This window comes from Bombina bombina, chromosome 2 (genome assembly GCF_027579735.1).
Source record: "Bombina bombina isolate aBomBom1 chromosome 2, aBomBom1.pri, whole genome shotgun sequence".
Lineage (NCBI taxonomy): Eukaryota > Metazoa > Chordata > Amphibia > Anura > Bombinatoridae > Bombina > Bombina bombina.
The window spans coordinates 1,373,403,833-1,373,431,117 of NC_069500.1; the positions used below are offsets into that span (position 1 = coordinate 1,373,403,833).

Here is a 27,285-nt window from a genome sequence, read left to right on the forward strand (position 1 = left end):
CAAAAATGCAGTCAAAACCACACATAACAAAGTAATTAAAATAAAAAATCCTTCTATGAAACAGACCACTCAAACATACACAAATAAATAAATAAACAAAACTTGAAAAGGGTTAATGAGAAATAAAAGAAAGCTAAAAACGAGAGCACTTAGCTTTTAAAATAGCGATAAACAACTGCAAAACAAGATACTTCACAGAATCAATAGAGTCTATATGAATTATGCATACTGGGCCAAGGTGTACATTGAAAATCCAAACCACAGCTCTAGAATGGTCTAGAACGCACACGGCCTGCTCATGGACACACGTGACGTGAGTTTCTTCCAATTACATCTATATAAATATTTGCAACCATTTTTCCTTATTGTTGAGGTTGTAATTCTTTTTTGCACGTTGCTAGCAGTTCACCTCAGTTAACTATATACTGTATCTTAAAGGGACAGTCTACTCCAAAAATGTAATTCTTTAAAAAGACAGGTAACACCTTTACAACCCAATATTGTTTTATTAATATACTTTATAACATCTAAAACTCTAAATCTCTGTCTGTTTTTAAACCCCAGCAGGCCGCCTTTATCTCAGTCCATTTTATAAGCTTTTCAGAGTTAGTTAATGTGTTCCATATAGATAATATTTTGCTCACTCCTTTGTAGTTACTAATGAGACCGCACTGATTGGCTAAAATGCATGTTGTAAACAGCCCTGAGATAAGGGGCAGTCTGTAGAGGTTTAGATAAAAGGTAATCACAGAGGTAAAAAGTATATTAATATAACTGTGTTGGTTGTGCAAAACTGGGGAATAGGTAATAAAGGGATTATCTATCTTTTTAAACAATCACAATTTTGGAGTAGACTGTCCCTTTAACATCAGGAAAACCAACTAAAGATGTTGTAAAAGATTTCAGACATGATTTTGCCTTTACAATGAGGCCAAGGCAAGCTCATAAGTGTCTATACATTTAGCTCATTGTCTTTCTGAGTTGTATCATTGTTATTCAGACTTACTAGGTTGAGGCCTACTGTTCATATTTGCAATAGCCTTGTTGGTTGCATAGTAACAATTGTGTTTCTCTCTCCCCTTAGAAGATTCTAGTACAGTGTGAGAAACACTGACATTAACACTAGTAAATCTTGCTTATAGCAGATTTCAAATCCTATGGGTTAGGGTCTTCTTTTGTCTCTTCAGTATTATACATGTATGCTCCCTAACTTTATTACTTGATTGAATAATTTTGCATATGTTGCTTGTATGATTTTCATTTAGAACACTTGTGACTTTATTTAATTGTGTATACAATATATGTTTTGTTGTTTTGTTTTTTTCAATTATCGCTTGTGTGTATGTTTTGATTTGTTAACTTTACTAACAGAACATTTTTTACCATGTCTTTTGTTCCTGGGTATTTTGAAAATGGTTACAATAAACAACCTGGGTTTCAAGCCTTTTAAATAAACTTTGAAACAATGAAAAATGTTTAAAAATCAGTCATTTTAGAACATGCTGCAAAAAAATATTAGAGAAAGAATTCTGAAGTCTATTATTTTCTCAACAATATTCAGTTAATTGCCTTGTGCTAATCACTTCAGATCTAATAATTAGACCTAACAGGGTGAAACAGCCATCTGAGGGTAAGCTTAATGGTTTGCAATTACAAAACATGCAATTTTATAATATTGGATTTGATCACACGTTATCATTATCAGCATGTTAATGGCTGCAGAGTAGCCATTTTCAAAGTTTTTCGTTGGTGTGATCCTTTTCATTTTTTATCAACAGATAAGAGCAGGTCAAAAGAACCCAATAGGGGCCGTTAACTATGAATAATATGTTCAATGACAAAAAAAATATATAATAAAATCAAAATAAACATAAAATGTACCAAAATTATCATTACGAAGAAATCTTCCAAATAACAGCCTCACTCCACAACACTGTAAGATAAAAAACAACAGGAAGCGCCTCATATTGTATTAAGAAAGTAATCAAGATTCAAATGGACAAAAATCCTCTCACATTTAAGAACGCACAAACAGGCACAGGCATATGTAGAATCCAATGATTAGGAGGCGCACACGGGTTATTAGGATGTTGGCATAGAACCACCCAGGTTTCTCTGCTATAACATTGCCATTGTTCAGGCTTATAACTAGATATTAGCCTCATTATACATTAACATTTTTGGCAAAAATAAAATCATCCTATACTTAACGTGTGCCCGTCATGTTTCTCTGATCACAATCCAATTTCTTAAAAAATAAAAATGCATTAGCAAGGCAGCAGCTAAAAGCATGTGGTAAACCTCTGACAATACAGTTCAAATTATTAAAGAGTACCCCAAAATGTTCTGAGAATTTAACATTGGTTTTACACATGGACAAAAGACACTGAATGGATACATCACCATACAAGATGACATTAAGATGCAACGTCACTAAACAAATACAAAGCTACCTACTCAATCAATTGAAGATAAATAAATAAATAAATAAATAAGTACTTTAATACTAATATAAATGAGCAAAATCGAAAACCAAACATAAATACCAACAATACTGATAAAGCCCCAGTTCAAATTGTTTAGAGAAGCATACACACATATCTCTATGGTTTTGGAGTACAACAGTCAATTGCTTCCATGTTATCAAATAGCATCACTGAACACTAATAAAAAGGGAGAAATCAGCATACAGCCTTTCAACCCGTGTTGTATTCACTAACCCTATGAAATCCTCATTTTGTTTGTTCTTTATTCTATGCGTTGGTTTTTGGATTACAAAATCACAAGATTTATGATGAAGATAACAATTTTGGATTGTTTTTTGGAGGTAGTTTTTTTTAGCTTTAAATGTATTAAAGCAGAAGCAGGGATGGACTAAGACCAACCAGGGACCCTAGGCAAAAACTAGAGAAAGGACCCCCAACCTGTCCTCTATGCCCCTCCCTCAACACACCACCTGTCTGCCTCGCCCCACCACCTTCTAGAATGTTCTAAATAGTTTTCAAGTTTTTATATTCCACAAATACTTTTCTAAAATTTGAATTGACAGAATTTTGTAAGTAGTAAACACATTTCTTCAGTATAAAAATATAATTAGAAGGAAAATTGCCCCTAAAAATTGTGTTCCGAATAAAGCTTCTAAGTGAGCATTTCTGAAGAAATTGTAGATAAATAAGGGTCTAAGAAATAAAACATTTCTTTCAATCACCTTAAGCATACTGCAAACGTTGCCTATTACAATTCATGTCTGTGATAGTTTTGCAAATTTCCACTTGAGACACACAAAAAATTCCCACAGTTAAATAGCGCTGAAGTGACGCTGCGAACAAAGACAGTCGGCATGTGAGTTGTAAATGAAGAGATCTGCCATACTTCAATGATGAATATCATACTGTTAGTAAAGTAGCTATGTATCTATGTAGGGATAATTCCTATTTAAATGTCACCTAAATGTCACCTAGGAGACTTGTTTCTCATAATCATCTTTATAATATTTCATCAAGTCGCTGAAAATGTCTCTCTTAAATGAAGAAGCTCTGTTTTCCAAAAGCCGTACAGGTTCTCGCCTTTACAAAAAAAATGTTTTACACAATGAATAGAAATGTTTACACAAAGGGGCCTCTCTATCAAGCTCCGAAAGGAGCTTGACGGCCCGTGTTTCTGGCGAGTCTTCAGACTCGCCAGAAACAGCAGTTATAAAGCAACGGTCACAAAGACCGCTGCTCCATAACCCTGTCCGCCTGCTCGTAACAATTCAACCCGATTGAGTACGATCGGGTTGATTGACACCCCCTGCTGGTGGCCCATTGGCCGCGAGTCTGCAGGGGGCAGTGTTGCACCAGCAGCTCTTGTGAGCTGCTGGTGCAATGTTAAATGCGGAGAGCGTATTGCTCTCCGCATTCAGCGATGTCTTGCGGACCTGATCCGCACTGTCGGATCAGGTCTGCAAGACATTTCTTAAATAGGCCTCACTGCGTGTTTGTGTGTGCAGTGGTATGTATCTGAAGCTTTAAGAACTTATGTGAAGTTTGCCACAGCATTGAAATGATCAGCTCAGGGAAGTTTCTACAAAGCTGTTTTTTGTAAACCATTTGTAAGAACAAGTGAAGTCTACATACTAATTGACTGACACAGTAATCAATTAACTGCACACACACACAGGTAAGAGGGGTGGGACAAAATGCCCCCCTTGTAATTTTGTATAACATAAATATATATATATATTTTTTAAAATGATGCACAACATGTTACAGCAAACCACTCTCTCTTCCTGCACATATCATATTTGATGCATTGTTTTTCTTTTGACCCCCCCCCCCCCCCCCCAGATATTTTCTCCAGCTTTCCATTTATTTTTATTCTAATCTTCCTAGTAGAAGAGATTCAGGAACAATAAAATTATAAATGTATACTTATGTGTTTCCCAGTTTTCTGTTGGTACTAAATCATTACATACAAATACTATCCGCTTAAAGGGACACTCAAGTCAAGATTAAACTAACATGATTCAGTATGCAATTTTAAATAACTTTCCAAATGGCTTCCATTAACAAAACGTGCACAGTCTTTTTTATATTTAGACTGAGCAGGTTCAAGAATTCACATATTATACGTATATGCATTTGTGATTGGCTGATGGCTGTCACATGATACAGGAGTAGGGGAAATAGACATCATTTTGAAATTTGTCAAAAAAATACTTCTCATTTGAAGTTCAGACAAAGTGCTATTGCATTGTCTTGTTATCGGGCATTTGTTGATGCAAATCTACTGTATTTACTGGTCCTTTAATTTAGCTTTTCCTATTGCTTGAATTACCAATACCAACATAGGACTAATCTATATATTTTGTAGTTGAGACAACCTACAGAAGCATTAAAATATTTCTTAGTGTACAACTTATTTTGCCATCTCTATGTAAGTTTTTTAATCATATTAAGCAAAAATACTGCTAAATTATCTCCAATACTAAAAAAAACTATTTACACATTTCACTATATATACTAACACAATGCAATAAAAAACGTTAAAGGGACATAGACATGCAAAACGAAAATGCTCTAGTATGTTAGAGATTTTTATTATTGCACTGTTGCTTGCATAAAACTGTGGCCTTGATTACAATCTGTCTCACCTAGATTACCAGTTTTGCGTTATGTGTGAAAAACAGCTTTAAGGCTCTTTTTCACTACCGCTGCTATTACAAGTCTTGAAGGTATTTCTGTACCGCACACTTTTTCGGCCGTAACGCAATGTAACTACCGCAGCTTTCAAAAAGTCCTTTTTCAATGGGACTTCCATAGCGCCGGTATTACGAGTTTGCCTGGGAGGCCAAAAAGTGAGCGGTACAGCCTATACCATCAAGATTCGTAACGAAAGTCTTGAAAGTCAGTAGTTATAGTTATCTGTAGCATAAAACTCATAACTAAAGTGCTAAAAAGGTCACTAACACCCATAAACTATGTATTAAACCCTAAACCGAGGCCCTCCTGCATCGCAAAAATAAAATTATTAACCCCTAATCTACTGCTCCCGACATCGTCGCCACTAGAATGAACATATTAACCCCTAAACCGCCATACTCCAGCATTGCAAACACTAGTTAATTATTATTAACCCCTAATCTGCTGTCCCTAGCATCGCCGCAACCTACATTACTGTTATTAACCCCTAATATGCTGCCACCAAAATCGCAGCCACTATACTAAAGTTATTAACCCCTAAACCTAACCCTAAGTCTAACCCTAACACCCCTAACTTTAATGTAATTAAAATAAATCTAAATAAAACCTACTATTAATAACTAAGTAATTCATATTTAAAACTAAATACTTACCTATAAAATAAACCCTAGGCTAGCTACAATATAACTAACAGTTACATTGTAGCTAGCTTAGGTTTTATTATTATTTCACAGCTAAGATTGTATTTATTTTAACTAGGTAGACTAGTTAGTAAATAGCTATTAACTATTTACTAACTACCTAGTTAAAATAAATACAAAGTTACCTGTAAAATAAAACCTAACCTGAGTTACACTAACACCTAACCTTACACTACAATTAAATAAATTACATTAATTAAATACAATTAACTAAATTACCAAAAATACAAACACTAAATTACACAAAATAAAAATAAATTATCAAATATTTAAACTAATTACACATAATCTAATAGCCCTATCAAAATAAAAAGCCCCCCAAAATAAAAAAAAAACCCTAGCCTACACAACTACCAATAGCCCTTAAAAGGGCCTTTTGCGGGGCATTGCCCCAAAGAAATCAGCTCTTTTACCTGTAAAAAAAATGCATACAACCCCCCAACAGTAAATCCCACCACCCACACAACCAAAGCCCCCAAATAAAAACCTAAATCTAAATAAAGCTAAGCTAACCATTGCCCTGAAAAGGGAATTTGAATGGGCATTGCCCTTAAAAGGGCATTTAGATCTTTTTCCAGCCCAAACCCTAAGCTAAAAATAAAACCCACCCAATAAACTTCTGCACAGAGCATCCTCTTCTTCCGACGGCTCTTCTTGAATAAAGGTTCCTTTAAGTGACGTCATCCATGATGGCGTCCCTTAAATTCTGATTGGCTGATAGAATTAATGCTCAATCCTATTGCCTGATTGCATCAGCCAATAAGATTTTTTCACCCTTTAATTCCAATTGGCTGATAGAATTCTATCGGCCAATTAGAATTCAAGGGACGCCATCATGGATGACATCACTAAAAAGAACCTTCATTCGAGAAGACCCGTTGGAAGAAGAGGATGCTCCGTGCCGGATGTCTTGAAGATGAAGCCGCTCCGCGCTGGATGGATGAAGATAGAAGATGCTGCCTGGATGAAGACTTCTGCCCGGTAGGATGAAGACTTCGGCCCGCTTGGATGAAGACTTCTGCCGCTTCGTTGAGGATGGATGTCGGGTCTTCAAAAACTGTAAGTGGATCTTCGGGGGTTGAAGTTAGTTTTTTTTTAAAGAGACACTGAACTCAAATTTTCACTTTTATGAGCATGCAATTTCACTTTCATGAGCATGCAATTTTAAGCAACTTTCTAATGTACTCCTATTATCAATTTTTCTTCGTTCTCTTACTATCATTATTTGAAAAATAAGGCATCTAAGCTTTTGTTTTGGTTCAGGACTCTGGACAGCACTTTTTTATTGGTGGATGAATTTATACACCAATCAGCAAGAACAACCCAGGTTGTTCACCAAAAATGGTCCGGCATCTAAACTTAGATTCTTGCATTTCAAATAAAGATACTAAGAGAATGAAGAAAATTTGATAATAGGAGTAAATTAGAAAGTTGCTTAAAATTCCATGCTCTATTTGAATCACCAAAGAAAAAATGGTTTCAGTATCCCTTTAAGGGTTTATTGGGTGGGTTTTATTTTTAGCTTAGGGTTTGGGCTGAAAAAGAGCTAAATGCCCTTTTAAGGGCAATGCCCATCCAAATGCCCTTTTCAGAGCAATGGTTAGCTTAGGTTTATTTCGATTTAGATTTTTATTTGGGGGGGTTTGGTTGTGTGGGTGGTGGGATTTACTGGTGGGGGTTGTTTGTATTTTTTTTTACAGGTAAAAGAGCTGATTTCTTTGGGGCAATGCCCCGCAAAAGGCCCTTTTAAGGGCTATTGGTAGTTTAGTGTAGGCTAGGGTTTTTTTATTTTGGGGGGGCTTTTTTTTATTTTTATAGGGCAATTAGATTAGGTGTAATTAGTTTAAATATTTGATAATTTCTTTTTTTATTTTGTGTGTTTTTTTTGTAATTTAGTTAATTGTATTTAATTAATGTAATTTCTCAGTTTATGTAGTGTAAGGTAAGGTGTTAGTGTAACTCAGGTTAGGTTTTATTTTACAGGTAAAATTGTATTTATTTTAACTAGGTAGTTAGTAAATAGTTCATAACTATTTACTAACTAGTCTACCTAGTTAAAATAAATACAAACTTGCCTGTGAAATAAAAATAAAACATAAAATAGCTACAATGTAACTATTACTTATATTGTAGCTAGCTTAGGGTTTATTTTACAGGTAAGTATTTAGTTTTAAATAGGAATTATTTAGTTATTAATAGTAGGTTTTATTTAGATTTTTTTTAATTACATTAAAGTTAGTGGGTGACAATAACTTGCAAGTTAGCACTGCACAGCTCATAAAGCAAAACTTGTAATCTAGCCGTCTGTTATTTATTCCCGAAAAGGCTTTTTGCTTTTTGATCAAATTGGAAGCAGAGTTCTTCAAGTGTTTACAATACTATATCATTTTGTTTGTTAAAAACCTGGCACCGCAAATGTGTTTTATTTAACAGAAAAGCACCTGAAAAGGACTTTGTGTAAGTACTTCTTTTCGAAATAAAAACTGGGAGGTCTACTGAAACTGACTCATACAATAGCCCATTCAAACCTCTTAAGGTTACAGTAAAGATCTATTCTCTCTGGAAGTAATTACTTTACTTGCGTGACATTGATCTGCTGTCATTACCATACATTCTCAACATTCAGTATCCAAATGACTGCTATATGTATCTTGGCATAATGGACATACTTCTATAGTTACTTCAAGACAACATCTACAAATGGCACAATTTTATATACATTTTTTAATATTTGATTGCAAATCACACTTGAACTGTTGTGATTGTCACAAAAAGTACTGGCGTTATTAAAATAATGTTTTTAACGGAGATCGCTTAGTTGCAAATTTCATAGTTTACTATTGCAATCTGTTTCTATCCGCACCACTGCTAACCCATCTAAATGCATCTTTTAGGCTATCAGGATGGGTAGACTTTGCACTTTTTTCTATTGCTATGTGGTCACTTTGCAACTTTCACATGTATTGTTTTGAACAAGATTGATTTCCATTTTGGATTGAACTGAAAATAAAATGATGACTACAAGTTTTTATGTAAAACACAATTATTATTTTTTTACTGGATTTTAACATTCTTTAAGCTGTAATTTGTGACCCCACTTCCTTGCTGCTTTGTATCCTCCTAAGAGACCCTTAAATGAAATTGAGTCATTTTGACCAGGTTTTTATAGAGGATTCGCTTTCATGCACGCTTTGTCCAGTCTTTTTCATGAGAGTGTCTTTCAAACTGTCTGCACCTACATTACTGAATTCATGGCCACAAATGCTCTTTCAGAATTACAAGTTCATGAATGAGTTAGATAATTGTGTAACATATATGCAAGCAAATAGACTGTTTATACATAGCTGTGAAATAGTGTTTAAAGATGTAAAATAAATGCCCTTTTGATGACTTATCGTTGAAGTTTGATAAAACATAAATGGTTTCATAAAGCTGTTCAAAAGTGACCCAAAAAATATTCTGATCGCCAAGATCTCTCCTGCTCCATAGGGAAAACAAGGTTTTATTGAGGATTCAAAAAGCCATTTGCTAGTGTGGGAAATCAGCCAAAAATTGTTCACTGTTGTGATCATGCCAAATTGAAAAGTAGCTTCTTTGGTGTAAAAAAAAATATTAAAATATTGCTCTCGATAGATTGGGATCAAGGCCTATGTGCTTAGTACTTGTAAAGGGATTACAAATAGGCTGTAGTTAGAGGGACACTGAACCCAAAATTTTTCTTTCATGATTCAGATAGAGAATACAATTTTAAACAACCTTTCAATTTACTTCTGTTATCTCATTTGTTTCATTCTTTAGATATCCTTTGTTGTAGAAATAGCAATGCATATGGGTGAGCCAATCACACAAGGCATCTATGTGCAGCAACTAATCAGCAGCTACTGAGCCTATCTAGATATGATTTTAAGCAAATGATATAAAGAGAATGAAGCAAATTAGATAATAGAAGTAAATTAGAAAGTTGTTTAAAATGGCATGGTCTATCCAAATCCCAAAAGAACATTTTTTGGGTTTCATGTCCCTTTAAAGGGACATTACACCCCAAAATTTACTTTTGTGATTCAGATAAAGGATAACAGTTTAAACAACTTTTCGATTTACTTCTTATATCTAATTTGTTGCATTTCTAAAGATATCCTTTGTTGAAGAAATAGCAATGCACATGGGAGAGTCAATCACATGAGGCATCTATCTACAGCCACCAATCAGCAGCTACTGAGCCTATCTAGATATGCTTTTCAGCAAAGAATATAAAAATAATTAAGCATAATTGCATGCTCTATCTAAATCATGAAAGAAAAAATATGGGGTTCATGTCCCTTTAAAGTCAGCTCCTGACCATATATGCATAACTGAGAGCTATCTGGACACATCTGTTGAGCCAATGACAAGAGATCTATGACTTAGTGGCAGCCTGAGATCCTTTGAATACCTCCTGGTGTACTTCAGTTTTTAAATGGAAGAATAATGTTTGCATATTTTCTATTGTCAGCCAGTTAAACCATTGACTGTTACAAATGTGTGTACCCCTAACAGGCCAGGTTTTCATTACAGCTGCACAGGTGAAGTAATCAGCTGATCAGTAACAATGGTTACTAACCTGCTCTCACCCATTAGCTGATTATTTCACCTGTGCACCACTACAGTTATAATGAAAACCTGTCCTGTTGGCGGTACTTGAGGACCGCGGTTAAGAAACAATGATCTAGATCACAGTAGTGCATTGCTGCTGCTGAGTATATGTACATACTTTTTTCACAAAGGATACAAAGTGTACAAAGTAAATATGATATAGAAATGAAATTAAAAGTGTCTTAAAGAGGCATGCTGTATCAGAATCATGAATGTTAACTTTCATTTTCTTGTCAAGAATTTTAATATTTATTTATCTGGACTTGGTGATGCAGTAATAAAATGTTCAAATTAATTAGAGCATTCTCTTTTTTGAACAAATGTTCATTGATCAGTATAGACGTATCCCCGGCAAAGAGGTTAACTACTACTATGGCTCCTAAACATGACTTTCTATGTGCAATTAACCCTTTTATTAGAGTTAAACACACACTTACTGAGGTGCATTTGCTTGAAAGTAAAATGCAAAGTCCATAAATTTGTTATTGGGTTAAAGTAAAATGCAAATTCCTTCTTTAACAATTAATGGTGCCTTGAAATAACTATTTGTGGGTACAGTTAAAAATAACACATTTTAATCTCTTAGGTGCCCGGATTGCAATAGCTTGTGCTTCTCTGTCAGCTCAAGAGTTAAAAGGCCATAATACCCAAATGTTGAAACACTTGAAAGTGATGCAGCATAGCTGCAAAAAGCTGACTAGAAAACATCACCTGAACATCTCTATGTAAAAAAGGTAGATATTCTACCTCAAAAGTTCCTCAGTAGCCACATCCCATTGTAAAGGACTTCTAAGCAGCAAATCAGTATGTCTGTCCCGGGACAGCTGAAAGATTGAGCCTTGTGCGCTCTCATCTTATTTCCCTATTCAGTGTAAGGAAGTTTACTAGGAAATCTCATGAGAGTTAAGTGAAATCTCATGAGATCACAGTAAAAGAATTCATGACCTCAGCACTGTTGATGCTGATTGTCTGCTGTTCATTTCTTCATTATTATTTTTTTAACCTGCAGCTGGACAGCAGCTGAGTATAACTTTTTACACAGAACTTACTCTGCTGAGCTGAGGAAATTGTGAGGTAATTTTCCTGTCAGCTGTTTACAGTTATACTGCATCAGTTTCAAGTCATTTAGCATATGAGTATTATGTCCCTTTAATTTTGTGGTGTCCAACCTTTTCACATGACAAGTTTCTTGCCCTGATTTGTCCAGTATGACTGATAAGCCCTGTTCTCATACAAGAAGTGGATAGGGCTCCACAGGCACTTGCTTGTGCAATGTTAAATTTAGGTTTGCAGATGGCACCTTGCAAGCCCCAAATGATACATGACGTTTTTGAATAAAAAACAAAAATATATTTCATAAACTGAGAAAGGCATAGAAATGTATGTGTGCCAATGTTTTGTTTTAGCTAATTGCAAGCAACATAACAAATGCACATGCCTGTATTACTGTAAACGTCTAGACAAACTCATAAACTATATCTTCCCTTCTTCTACATTCTCACTACTACACATCTGCTGCTTGAAAGGCTATATTACTATAACAGGATCAACCTACTGGGCAATATCTCCTTAGATCAGACGCAACGTTTTTCTTTGTAGAACTGATACAGATTTAAAATAAAATGAAGGGTTTCTGGCCCAAGGGCCTCAGGTTGAACAAGCTTGAGTTTAAAGGTAAACAGAACTAATAACATGTGAGGGATGTATCTAAAAACACATATATACAACATTTAACTTGCACTTTTATCAATAGTTCTGTACCATTTGGGTAAATATTAAATCCTGGAATGGTTTCTTGGCAATCTGGGGTGGTTTTTGCTTTATGGGTTTGAAAGTGTTGGGTGGGAGTTAAATGAATAGGAAACCCAAAATTTTTATTTTGTGATTCAGACAGAACACACTTTTCAATTAAAAATAAAATCCAATTTACTTCTATTATCAAATTGTCCATGTTATTCTTTGTTGAAGAGATACATAGGTAGGTGTTTAGTGCACAACAGGGCAGGAAATAGTTAACGTCCTTGGAAAACTGCTGCTAACGTCCTTGGAAAACTGCTGCTATATAGTGCTCCAGACTTATGTACACTCCTGAGTAGGGATGGGCGAATGTTTCTAAAAATTTGAAATTTAAAACGAATTTTGATACATTCGTTCGTTCGAATCGAATTTCGAATGTTTAACATTCTAACATTCTATTTTCGAATTTTCGTTTTCAAATTTTTCAATAAAATTCTAAAATATACGTTCGAATAATAGAATGTTTAGCTATTTATTCATTCAATTTTGAAATGTAATATTCGAATTCGAATGTGTCAATAAAATTTGAAATAGTATTTCTAGTCTACAACTGTGTTTAATAGATGTCACATTCAAATTCGAAATAGTATTTCTAGTCTAATACTGTGTTTTATAAATGTAATATTCGAATTTGAATGTGACATTCGATTCAAATGTAATATTCGATACAAATGTGACATTCGATATAGTGTTTCTAGTCTACAATTGTGTTTTATAAATGTAATATTCGAATTCGAATGTGGCATTCGAAAACTGTAAATAACATAAAAAAATTAAAGGGACACTGTACCCAAAATTTTTCTTTCATGATTCAGATTGAGCATTTTAAGCAATTTTCTAATTTACTCCTATTATCAAATTTTATTCATTCTCTTGGTATCTTTATTTCAAATGCAAGAATGTAAGTTTAGATGCCGGCCCATTTTTGGTGAACAACCTGGGTTGTCTTTGCTGATTGGTGGATAAATTAATCCACCAATAAAAAAGTGCTTTCCAGAGTACTGAAACCAAAACAAAGCTTAGATGTCTTCTTTTTCAAATAATGATAGCAAGAGAACGAAGAAAAATTGATAATCGGAGTAAATTAGAAAGTTGCTTAAAAGTGCATGCTCTTTCTGAATTACAAAAGAAAACATTTGGGTTCAGTGTCCCTTTAATTTTTAAGAATATTCGTTCCTATCAACATTCTATTATGTAAATCGAATTTCTACAATAACATTTGTTCTAACATTCGAATTCGGATATAAACACATTCGCCTATCCCAACTCCTGAGCTGACGTCCCTGCTTTTCAATAAAAGATACCAAGAGAGCAAAGAAAATTGTATAATTTAAGTAAATTAGAAAGGTGCTATCTGAATCATGAAATAATATTTTGGGTTTTAAACAGCTGCATATACCCTAAGATATTTTGAAGTCGCTATACAGTACTATCTCTGCTGTAAAAAAAATGTTTTACCTTTGATTGAGGTTACTGATTTATCTCTGTGCAAGAACTGGTTAACCATCACAGGGCATTACATCAGTAATGAGATAACCTAATTTGCTCTTGTTACATATTACCCCATGGTGACATTTGTTCAATATCCAATGTCTAATTCTGGAATATTTGTCAGGACAGATTATTGTGTAAATTACATAGATTTTGAAGGTTTCTGCATGACCAGTTGTACAGACACATACTCACGCTTAAGATACAGCAGCGTTTAAACCAAATATTTTTGGTTATAGAAAAAAATAGTTAAAAGCTATTTGAGCTGAATCTAATACATCAATATCAGTTTTGGACTTCTTACTAATACTCAATTTTGGATAATGACAGCTGCCACATCACTATTAGCGGAGACGGAAACAATCCTTAAAGCCTAATAAGAGAATTGTGTATTCATGAAAAGAACATGTATTTTTTAAAAATGCTAATAAAAAATAGTATGTTTTTAAATGCACTCTTTTAGACGAAGCAAAGAAAATATGTCATTACAACGTCCTTATGAAGTGGCATTTTACATTGTTCATCAAGCTTTGAGAAATATCATATCTCCCAAGATTACCTGGATGCCATCCAGGATGGGGAGCTGAGGCTAAGTCAAGGAGACCAGACAGGGAAGTCATGATGAGCAGAGGAGGATTTCTGGTGTCCTAAAGCAGAACTGGGGGGGTTGCAAAGAATCTGATTCATTTTAATAATTTTGCATGACATTTGTTTTTTCAAATTTTGTCCGTTTGTAGTTAAGGGGTCAATCACAAATTATTTGTTAATGGAAATCCCTTGTCCACTGTCTACTATGGAAACATCTTTAGGTCAGAAGAGGATCAGCTGGAGAGCACTTAAAGTAGTAACTAGTGCTACTGCTACAAGCCAGCAGCAAAACATTTTTTAAAGGGATTAGGATGATGCAAGTATGAACTGGGTTAAAGGGATACTGAACCCAATTTTTTTATTTCATGATTCAGATAGAGCATGCGATATTAAGCAACTTTCTATTTTACTCCTATTATCAATTTTTCTTCCTTCTCTTGGTATCTTTTTTTTTTAAAGCATGTAAGCACCTGGGTAGCGCTTGCTGATTGGTGGCTAAATGTAGTCACCAATCAGCAAGAGCTATCCAGGGTTCTGAATCAAAAACTAGCTGGCTTGTAAGCTTACATTCCTGCTTTTTTTTTAAAAAGATACCAAGAGAACGAAGAAACATTCACCTAGATTACAAGTTTTGCGTTCGTGTTTTAACGCTGAATAAATAGTAATTTCAGCGTTAAAACAGCACCACAGCCATTACAAGTCTTGTCTTTATAGCTGTACCGCAAGCCATTTAGCCTGTAACGCAACGTCAGTCCCGTACACGTAAAAATTACGTTTTTCATGGCACTTCCATAGCGATGCCATTACAAGTTTTGCAGTGAGGCTAAAAAGCTTGTGTTGCAGCCTATACCGACAAGATCCATTCCGCAATCTGAGACCAGTAGTTATGAGTTTTACGCTACAAAACTGTTACATAAAACTCATAACTAAACTATTACAAAGTACACTAACACCCATAAATGACCTGTTAACCCCTAAACCGAGGCCCTCCCGCTCCCAACATCACCACCACTAATACAATTTATTAACCCCTATTCCGCCGCTCCCCGACACCGCCGCCACTATAATAAACCTATTAACCCCTAAACCGCAAAAGCCCCCACAATGAAATATACTAAATTAAACTATTAACCCCTAAACCGAAAGCCCCCTCATCGCAATAAACTAATTTTAACTAGTAACCCCTAAACCTAACGCCCCCCTAACTTTATATTAAAATTACAATTTCCCTATCTTAAATTAAATTAAAACTTACCTGTCAAATTAAAAAAAACTAAGTTTAAACTAACAATTAAACTAATATAACTATTAAACTAAAAAACTACCAATTAAAGAAAACTAAAATACACATTAAAAAATCCTAACACTACTCTAAAAATTACAAAATATCTAATTACAAAAAATAAAAAATACTAAATTACAAAAAATAACAAACACTAAATTACGAAAAATATCAAAAATAAAAAAGAATTACACCTAATCTAAGCCCTATAAAAATAAAAAAAAAACCCAAAATAAAAAAAACTAGCCTACAATAAACTACCAATAGGGCCTTTTGTAGGGCATTGCTCATTTTGCCCTAAGTTAAACAGCTCTTTTACCTGTAATAAAAACACAAAGACCTCCCAACAGTAAAACCCACCACCCAATCAACACCCCAAAATAAAAAAACCTAACTCTTACAAAAACCTAAGCTACCAATTGCCCAGAAAAGGGCATTTGTATAGGCATTGCCGTTTAAAAGGGCATTTAGCTCTTTTGCATTGCCCGGAAAAGGGCTTTTAGCTCTTTTAAGAAAAGCCCAAACCCTAAACTAAAAAAAAAAACACCCAAAAAAGTTTAAAAAATCCTAACACTAAACCCCGAAGATCCACTTACAGTTCCTGAAGTCTGATCATCCATGCAGCTCCATCTTCATCGATTGCGGGACCGGCATCTTCTTCATCCCTGCGGAGGTGGAGCAGTGATGTGCAGAGGTGGAGGTCCACACGAAGGTCCAAGGTGAAGGTCCAGGCGAATGTCCAAGGCGGAGGTCCAGGCGGAGGTCCGCTGTACACTGAGGATTGAAATGCAAGGCACCCCTTTTAAACTGGGAGTACCATTGCATTCCTATTGGCTGAAAATGTTGAATCAGCCATTAGGAATTAGGGCTGCTAAACTCCTATTGGCTGTTCAAATCAGCCAATAGGACTTAAGCAGCTCTCATTCTAGTGGCTGATTCTAATGTGTGTGGCGGACGATTGCATGAAGAGGACCTCCACATCAGATCCATGGACCTCCACCTGGACCTCCGACTTGGACCTTTGCCTGGACCTCTGCCTTGGACCTTCGCCTGGACCTCTGCCTCTGCACATCGCCGCTCCGCCTCTGCAGGAAAGAAGAAGATGCCGGTCCCGCAATGGATAAAGATAGAGCCACCTGGCTGAAGATGCCGCCTGGATGAAGATGGAGCTGCCGGGATGAAGATTGTTCAAGCGGGACTTCAACAACTGTGAATACCTAAAGAGGGTTAGTGTTAGGTTTTTTAAGGTTTTTTGGGGTGTTTTTTTTAGATTAGGGTGGGCACTCTTAAAAGAGCTGAATGCCCTTTTAAGGGCAGAAAAAAGAGCTGAATGCCCTTTTAAGGACAATGCCCATATAAATGTCCTTTTCAGGGCAATGGGTAGATTAGGTTTTTAGATAGTTTTTTGTGGGTTTAGGGAGGTGGAGGTTTGTAATGTTAGTGGGTCTTTGTATTTATTTCAGAAAAAGAGCTGATATCTTTAGGGCAATGCCCTACAAAAGGCCCTTTTAATGGCTATTGGTAGTTTATTATAGATTAGGTTTCTTTTATTTTGGGGTGGCTTTTTTTTAAAATGGGTATTAGAATAGCAATAATTTTTATTATTTTGGATAATTTGTTATTTTGTGTAATGTTTTTTTTTGTTTTGGGGTGGATTTTTATTTTTAGATTAGGGGTTGGGCATTGCATAGAAGAGCTGAATGCCCTTTTAAGGGCAATGCCCATACAAATGCCCTTTTCAGGGCAATGGGTAGATTAGGTTTTACTTTATTTTTATTTTGCATGTTTGGGGGGGTGGGTGTTTGTATACTGTTATGGGGTGTTTGTTTTCCTTTTGTAGGAAAAGAGCTGTTATCTTTAAGACAATGCCCTACAAAAAATGATATCGGGAGTGGCAGATTAGGGGTTAATAGATTTATTTAGGTGGCAGCGATATCGGGAGCGGCAGATTAAGGGTTAATAACATTATGTAGGTGTTTAGACTTAGGGTTTATGTTAGTGTGTTAGGTTTAAACGTTACTTTTTTCCCCCATAGACATCAATGGGGCTGCGTTACGGAGCTTTTTCATTCCGCACTTCAGGTGTTAAGTTTTTTTCTAAGGTGTTAAGTTTTTTTTCTAACCCGCTGTCTATGGGGAAAGCGTGCATGAGCATGTCAAAACAGCGCTTGTATTTTGTGCGGTATGGAGCTCAACGCAACCATATCGCACCCACAAGCCGGCTGTTTCAAAACTTGTAGTGGCTGCTCTATGGAGGGTGAAATAACTCAACTTTTGTTGCGTTCGTTAAAAACCATATAGCGCGCATAACTCATAATCTATCTTATTGATAGTAGGAGTAAATTAGAAAGTTGCTCAAAATTACATGCGCTATCTGAATCGTGAAAGAAAAAAATTGGGTTCAGTATCCCTTTAAAGGGGCCATAATACCCAAATGATTAAACACTTGAAAGTGATGCAGCATAGCTGTAAAAAGCTGACAGGAAAATATCACCTGAACATCTCTATGTAAAAAAGAAAGATATTTTACCTCAAAAATTCCTCAGTAGCCACATCCCATTGTAAAGGACTTCTAAGCAGCATATTAGTATTTCTGTACCTGGACAGCCGAAGGGATGAGCCTCGTGCAGTCTCATGTTATTTCCCAATTCAGTGTAAGGAAGTTTACAATGAAATCTCATGAGAGTTAAGTGAAATATCATGAGATCACAGTAAAAGAGTTCATGACCTCATCACTTTTGATGCTGATTGGCTGCTGTTCATTTCTTCATTTTTTTTTTTTACCTGCAGCTGAGCAGCAGCCGAGTATAACTTCTAACACAGAACTTACTCTGCTGAGCTGAGGAGATTGTGAGGTAAAATATCTTCCTTTTTTACATAGAGATGCTCAGGTGATATTTTCCTGTCAGCTTTTTACAGTTATACTGCATCAGTTTCAAGTGATTTAGCATATGAGTATTATGTCACTTTAAGCAAACAGATAACATAGATGACTTGCAAAAAAATCTCCACATTATCTATTCTGTAAATACAAACCAATTGTAAAAGTTTCACTTTACAGTAGGTGACCCATGATTAGAAGCATTACAATCATACTATCCACAAGTAAACAACTTGCAAAAAACTGTCAATGGTTCCATTTAATGAAAGGTCATATGAATCATGTCTGGCGGTCCTCGCTGCGAGCAGACATCATACACAGTCTGTATTTGACATTGTGCAAGCATTGCCTGTTCAATGCCACCCCCTGCTATCTGGTGGCAAATTTGTCTCTAGCAGGGGCTGTCAATCATTCTGATCAGATCGGATTGGGACGATTTCAATCTACCACATTTTAGATGACGGACAGGCTAAGTATCAGCGGTCCTACTTAAAGGGTCATGATACCCAAATGTTGAAACACTTTAAAGTGATGCAGCATAGCTGTACAAAGCTGACTAGAAAATATCACCTGAACATCTCTATGTAAAAAAGAAAGATATTTTACCTCAAAAGTTCCTCAGTAGCCACATCCCATTGTAAAGGACTTCTAAGCAGCAAATCAGTATGTCTGAGCTTACGTGCACACTCATCTTATTTCCCTATTCAGTTTAAGGAAGTTTACTATGAAATTTCATGAGAGTTAAGTGAAATCTCATGAGATCACAGTAAAAGAGTTCATGACCTCAGCACTGTTGATGCTGATTGGCTGCTGTTCATTTCTTCATTTATTTTTATTTTTTACCTGCAGCTGAGCAACAGCTGAAGTATATTTTTTTTTTACACAGAACTAACTCTGCTGAGCTGAGGAGGTTGTGAGGTAAAATATCTTCCTTTTTTACATAGAGATGCTCAGGTGATATTTTCCTGTCAGCTTTTTACAGCTATATTGCATCAGTTTCAAGTGATTTAGCATATGAGTTTTATGTCCCTTTAATTATCATTTGAAACACCGGGGCCTCAAAGCTACTCTTGCAGCTTGATTAATGGGGCCCAACGCTTTAAAGTGACGCACTTAGGTTTCAAAATTCTAATCTTAAAGGGATATGAAATCCAAAAAATGTATTTAATTAATCAGATAGAGAACTTAAATTACTTCTTTTATATAATTTGCTTTATTCTCTTTATATCCTTTGTTGAAGAAACAGCAATGCACTGCTGGGAGTTAGTTGAACACATCAGTAAACCTAGGACAAGAGTCATATATATGAAGCCACCAATCAGTAGCTCCTGGGTCTACCTAGATATAATTTTCAACTAAGGATACCAAAAAAACAAAACAAATAAGATATTAAAAGTAAATTAGAATGTTGTTAACAATCACATGCTCTTAATCATGTAAGAAAACCTGTTGGTTTATGTCCATTTAAGAAAGACCCACGTAATCAGTCTGTTCTAAAATAAAATGTTTTCCTGCCAACATCATTGGTTATAAAACTGCAAATATATTTTTCTTTTCTTACCAACTTTGCCTTTACTTTGCATTTTGTAAAACTGGATCAAAGTTAGTTAACTTAAAAAAAAAAAAAGAAGAAGCTAAACAGGTTCTAGATTAAAACGATTCCATTAGAAATATCTCATGTAATTTTAAACAACTTCCCAATTTACTTTTATCACCAATTTTGCTTTGTTCTCTTGGTATTCTTAGTTGAAAGCTAAACCTAGGAGGTTCATATGCTAATGTCTTAGACCTTGAAGCCTGTCTCTAATCTGAATGCATTTTGACCACTAGAGGGCATTAGTTCATGTGTTTCATATAGATAACATTGAGCTCATACACGTAAAGTGACCTAGGAGTGAGCACTGATTGGCTAAAATGCAAGTCTGTCAAAAGAACTGAAATAAGGGGGCAGTCAGCAGAAGCTTAGAAACAAGGTACTTACAGAGGTAAAACGTGTATAATTATAACTGTGTTGGTTATGCAAAACTGGGGAATGAGTAATCAAGGGATTGTCTTTCTTTTTAAACAACAAAAATGCTGGTGTTGACTGTACCTTTAAAGAGATAGTAAACGCTTTGTGATTACAAGACACATCTACTGCAATGGGTTTTCAGTAGCTAAACTCCACCGCCCAGGGACGTGCACTCACAGGAGGAAGGGGAGGCAGTGCCTACCCTGCCATATGCGGCCAAAGCTTAATTACATTTTAATTAAAACAAAAAAAAAAGTAAAAAAAATATATATATTTCCCCCCCCATGTAATGCTATGGAGAGGCAGGTACAGGAACGCTTCTCTCCATTGCAGTACATGGGTCAAAGGAAAAGCTGTGCTGCAGCGCCACCTGTGTTCTGTCAATATATTAGCAGCAAAAATTGGGACCAATAGGAGACACCCCTCCTTGATGCCTCCAAGCAAGTGAAGGATATATAGAATAATCAGAAGGAGGATGCAGTGAGCAGGGTCATGTGACACAACTGGAAGTTGAGGTAACCTAAGAACAGATGACACCAAGCAGAAGAGTATAGTAGTATTCTACATCTCTTGTGATTCACAAATTGTGTTCAGATACAGCTCATTAACAGGGGGGGGCAGTAAGTGAGCATAACCCAACACTGACAGGAAGTCAAAGGGTCAATTCAAATTTAAATCCATCCCAGAGTTTGAAGTTAAGTGTGCAGTGTCCACATTATTTAAATTAAAGTTTTTGACATTGAATATTGCTAAGCCTCCCTTTTTCATGGTTATTTGATTTAATTAGGTACAAACTCCATATATGTTATGTCTGTTCAGTCAGAGAATGCAGTATCTATTTTTATTTTTCTCTGTGTCTCCATTTATTTAAAGACTGCTGTTAACTTGTAATTCACAAATCAATTGAAAGCTGTTGCATTGTGTTTTTAATATGTGCTGCTTTTATACAAGTTTATATTAATAAAAGGAGATAATGAGTCATTTAAAAAAATATATGTAATTATTGCAGTTAAATGTTTTTAGAAATAATGCCACTGTAAAGTAACTGGTTAAACACATAGTCAAAGGGAGACATTTAAAATTAAACTTTCATGATTGAGGTAGAGCATGCTATTTTAATAGACTTTTCTAGTTATTTATATTTTGAGAATTAGCATCAACTGTTACTGGCCCCATGTCAGCAAATCAAATTAGTTTTTGAAAGGAACATGAAAGCATAATTACATTTCCATCATTCAGATAGAAATTGCACAAAAAAATGAATAAATAAACTTTATATTTTACTTTTATTATTATGTACTTCATTCTTTTGGTATCCTTTGGTGTCCTTTGTTGAAGACCATACCTAAGTGGGATGTGCACGTGCATTTCTTGAACACCATATTGCAGCAGCTGTGTTGGCAGTATTTATAACTTGTCCTTTGTGTAAAACTTGTATGGTAAATTATTTCTATTTTTACAATATAGTAGTGAGTAGAGAAGAGATTGTGTTTCATTCTAATTGCTTAGTAACTGGCACTGTGCCACAGAATTGTGTGAGTGTGTATGTGAGCAGAGTGTGTGTGGGTGTCAATGAGCAGAGTATGTGTGCTTTATCCTCCAGGTAATCAATACATTTCCGATGAGCTGGTGCTTTAGTGCAGTGTTTCTCAACAATGGTCCTCAAGTACCCCCAACAGCCCAGGTTTTCATTATAGCTGAATCAGTGCACAGGTGAAGTAATCAGCTGATCAGTAACTCAGTGGTTACTAACTTGCTCTCACCCATCACCTGATTATGTCACCTGTGCACTGGTTCAGCTATCATTAAAACCTGCCCTGTTGGGGGTACTTGAGGCACTCTGTACATGTTTCTCCGGCGTATCATATCTAGTTCCTCACCAGCAGGGATAGGCAAGGTGTCCGTACACGGACACTGGTGCCCGTGACTAGCCCTTGCAGTGTCCGCCACAACCTTAGTATATCTTTTCCTTCTGATTAAATAATAGGAATAAAAAAAAATATGTAGTGTGAATAAAGTTAGTGGCTTGTCAAGAGACTGCTAGCGATATTGGGTGATAAGTTATGGAATAAATAAAGCCTTAATGAAATACTGGATGTGTATCTGCATCTGTATAATAACACCCAGCTCTATACAAAGACACAGTAGTGACACTGGCACATGCGTATAGCCAGACAAGGGCTGGTTATAGGGTCAGTGGTATCTGCATTAGTATTATTACACCCAGAGCTATATAATGACACAGTAGTGACACTGGCACATGTGTATAGCCAGACAAGGGCTGCTTATATGGTCAGTGGTATCTGTATCAATATAATAACACCCAGATCTATACAAAGACACAGTAGTGACACTGGCACATGTGTATAGCTAGACAAGTGGTTATAGGGTCAGTGGTATCTGCATCAGTATAATTACACCCAGCGCTATATAATGACACAGTAGTCACAGTAGCACATGGGTATAGCAAGACAAGGGCTGGTTATAGGGTCAGTGGTATCTGCATCAGTATAATAACACCCAGCACTATATAATGACACAGTAGTGACACTGGCACATGCGTATAGCCAGAGGAGGGCTGGTTATAGGATCAGTGGTATCTGCATTAGTATAATAACACCAAGCACTCTACACAGACACAATAGTGACACTGGCTCATGGGTATAGCTAGACAAGGGCTTGTTATAGGGTCAGTGGTAGCTGCATCAGTATAATAACACCCAGCTCTATACAAAGACACAGTAGTGACACTGGCACATGCGTATAGCCAGACAAGGGCTTGTTATAGGGTCAGTGGTATCTGCATCAGTATAATAACACCCAGCTCTATACAAAGACACAGTAGTGACACTGGCACATGCGTATAGCCAGACAAGGGCTGGTTATAAGGTCAGTGGTATCTTCATCAGTATAATTACACCCAGCGCTATATAATGACACAGTAGTGAAAGTGGCACATGGGTATAGCCAGAGGAGGGCTGGTTATAGAATCAGTGGTATCTGCATCAGTATAATAATACCAAGCACTGTAAAATAATGTTTTTAATTTTAAATGTACCTTGGTGTCCTTTACTAAAGTCTGTACTTTGGAAAGTGTCCGCCACAGCCTTTGTCTGTGCCTATCCCTGCTCACCAGCCTCTGACCTCACTGCACGTCACTGCCACTGCCAATCTGAGCTTGAGTCTGCAACTGACAAGGCTAGCCCAGTCATAATGTTACTATAAGGGGTGTTGGTTTGCTGTTCTTATCTGTTAAAGCCAATTAGGGAGATATATGTAGCATGGTTAGCCTTGGGAAGTCTACAGTGCCCTTTTCAGTTATGAGAATAAGAAAATTCTCAATTTTAGGAAGTAAGTTACATGAAAAGGGGGCAAATTAAATACTGAAAGTTATATTCATAACTAAACCATTAAATTACTTATTATACCTTTAAGCTGTTTCTAGCTGGTCAGTCAGCTTTTATAGAATTGAGTCATTTCATTGCATTTCTAGGAAATAATTGTGACAATCAAAACTTAATTCTTATAAAGATACAGTGAAATTCAATTTATGGAACAAAACACTCTAAATATCACATTTAGTTCAGGGCAAGACATTTGAAGTAGTAAAATAAATTGCTCAATGAATACTCTATTGTACATAATTTCTATAGAAACATTTACCGCTATAAATCTGATTTGTAGGAAACAATTATTCTACCATTGAAGTGTGATTTTTTTTTTTCACATTGCCTTCTCATTGACACACAAAGCAAGAGGTCATAAAAAATGTATATAAAATAAGCAGTAAGTATAATCTATTGAGATTAGATACAAATGTCTTCTTACAAAATTTACATTCAAGATTTAGCTAATATAAATGTGTTTTTATCAACATGTTTCTAAAGCCACTGACACAATGATACTGTATATAGCATTTATAATGCCTAACTCAACCTGAATATAGAAGGATACAAGTTAACTTTTCACAAATAGTTATTCAGCTATAGCAATCATAATTTAAAAATGTAAAATAAATTGTTCAAATCACATTTCGTTAACCCCTTAAGGACAAGGCCATTTTTCAATTTCTTTCCCTTAAGGACCAGGGCTATTTTTACATTTAAGCGGTTTGTGTTTAGCTGTAATTTTCCTCTTACTCATTTATTGTACCCACACATATTATATACCGTTTCTCTCGCCATTAAATGGACTTTCTAAAGATACCATTATTTTCATCATATCTTATAATTTACTATAATTTTTTTTTTTTAAATATGAGGAAAAAATGGAAAAAAAACACACTTTTTCTAACTTTGACCCCCAAAATCTGTTACACATCTACAGCCACCAAAAAACACCAATGCTAAATAGTTTCTAAATTTTGTCCTGAGTTTAGAAATACCCAATGTTTACATGTTCTTTGCTTTTTTTGCAAGTTATAGGGCAATAAGTACAAGTAGCACTTTGCTATTTCCAAACCACTTTTTTCAAAATTAGCGCTAGTTACATTGGGACACTGATATCTTTCAGGAATCCCTGAATATCCCTTGACATGTATATATTTTTTTAGAAGACATCACAAAGTATTGATCTAGGCCCATTTTGGTATATTTCATGCCACCATTTCACCACCAAATGAGATCAAATAAAAAAAATTGTTCACTTTTTCACAAATTTTTTCACAAACTTTAGGTTTCTCACTGAAATTATTTACAAACTGCTTGTGCAATTATGGCATAAATGGTTGCAAACGCTTCTCTGGGATCCCCTTTGTTCAGAAATAGCAGACATATATGGCTTTGGCGTTGCTTTTTGGTAATTAGAAGGCCGCTAAATGCCACTGCGCACCACACTTGTATTATGCCCAGCAGTGAAGGGGTTAATTAGGGAGCATGTAGGGAGCTTCTAGGGTTAATTTTAGCTTTAGTGTAGTGTAGTAGACAACCCCAAGTATTGATCTAGGCCCATCTTGGTATACTTCATGCCACCATTTCACCGCCAAATGCGATCAAATAAAAAAAAACGTTACATTTTTCACAATTTTAGGTTTCTCACTGAAATTATTTACAAACAGCTTGTGCACTTATGGCACAAATGGTTGTAAATGTTTCTCTGGGATCCCCTTTGTTCAGAAATAGCAGACATATATGGCTTTGGCGTTGCTTTTTGGTAATTAGAAGGCTGTTAAATTTGCTTTATAAGTATCAGCATGTTAACAGGTCCAGATTGGCTGTTTTCAGTATAAATGTGATTTACAATTAGTCAATTTTATTATTTACTGGCAGTTAATTATTTATTTTTTTCATAATTGCTTCTCTAAAAATGTGCCAGGGCTGTTTTTCTGATCCAGATTCTTGGTACTTAAAAACACATTTAACGGGTACTTTTCACTAGAATTCTACAGCTAAAAGAACTAAATAAACCCCACACAATAGTTTTCAACTTTTTACAAAGTACACCAAAAAGTTTTTGAATGTAACATTGATTTTGTTCATGGGCGCAAACAAATTACCTTTACCATATTGGATGACATAAGGATACAAACATACAGTATCTCTATGGTTTTGGACCACAACAGGTTAATTGCACACCTGTCACGCATGAGCATCATTACATAAAAAAACAGATTAACATACAAGCCCTTTAACCTGTGATGTAATCGCCAATCGTATCAAATCACCACTTGGTTTGTCGTTAAACATGCACATTTCCTTTATGAAATAAGGTGACAATCGATGCAGATAATAATTTTAAACTGTTTTTGGAAGTTAAAATTTGGGGCTTTAGGGGTATTAATGTCAGAACCTTTTTAGGATTGCGGTCACTGAAATAAAACACACTGACAATACCGATTGTGACATTGTTATTTACTAAAACAAGTGCAAGATTATGATCTAAGCCATAGTGATCTAGGATCAGCAAAGCATAAATTACATGTGAATAAGAACCAGCCATTTGTGCATTAAACACTTTTATCTCTGCACCCTTTTACCAGTCTATGCACCTGCATCTCCAACAGTAAAATTATGTTGTTTTATGTGTATTTACCTGGGTCACCAGTGGCTCCAGAAGGTTTTCCACTGTCAGGGTTCTGATTTCCAAACTTTTAGGGTCCCATTTGAGAATAATTGGAGAAGTTGCAGAAGTCATTTTCCTAAAATAAAAATAGATACATATAATTAAAAATATTGCAACCGTGAGTCTACAAGAAAACTAACAGTTAAATCATAAGAAAAAAATATTCTTAATAATATTCACATTATGGATAAAATAATGTTGCAATTTTGACAATAGTTCTGCCATTTTTCTAGAGAACAAATTTAAGAATTTAATTTTAGATTTTAAGATTTTATCTTTGGATATTAATTCCCATAGACTTATACTGAGGTCTAAAAGAACCAGTAATATGAATAATCAAATGCTATGTTCAATAACTAAATGTTACATTGAATGAGGCTAAAAATACTTATTTTTACAAACATGAAATGTAAATGTTTTGCAAACATTTGACATTCATTTTTTTGACAAATGTTTTAAAATATTTGCACATCTCTAATTTACTTGATACTTAGGGCCGATTATCTAAAGCAGGGGTCAGCAACCTTGGGAAAAAAATGTATTGTTAGGGGCTTCCAAATCGTAACATAACTTTTCCCCAAAATGTTTATTTTATCAAAAATGTGAAATGTGTTTGTAAATTACACTTGAATAAATCATAATAAATATGCACAACATAAA

The 27,285-nt window shown here is 35.4% G+C and overlaps 1 protein-coding gene across 1 annotated transcript in view; it reads right to left on the reverse strand.

The window, feature by feature from the left end:
* Positions 1 to 26,697, reverse strand: part of LOC128647574 (catenin alpha-2-like) — a 624,661-nt gene extending 597,964 nt beyond the window's left edge. The window contains exon 1 of the mRNA XM_053700331.1: positions 26,596 to 26,697. Within this exon, the coding sequence (XP_053556306.1) occupies positions 26,596 to 26,697 (102 nt within the window). The remainder of the gene's footprint in view (positions 1 to 26,595) is intronic.
* Positions 26,698 to 27,285: the final 588 nt, after the last annotated feature.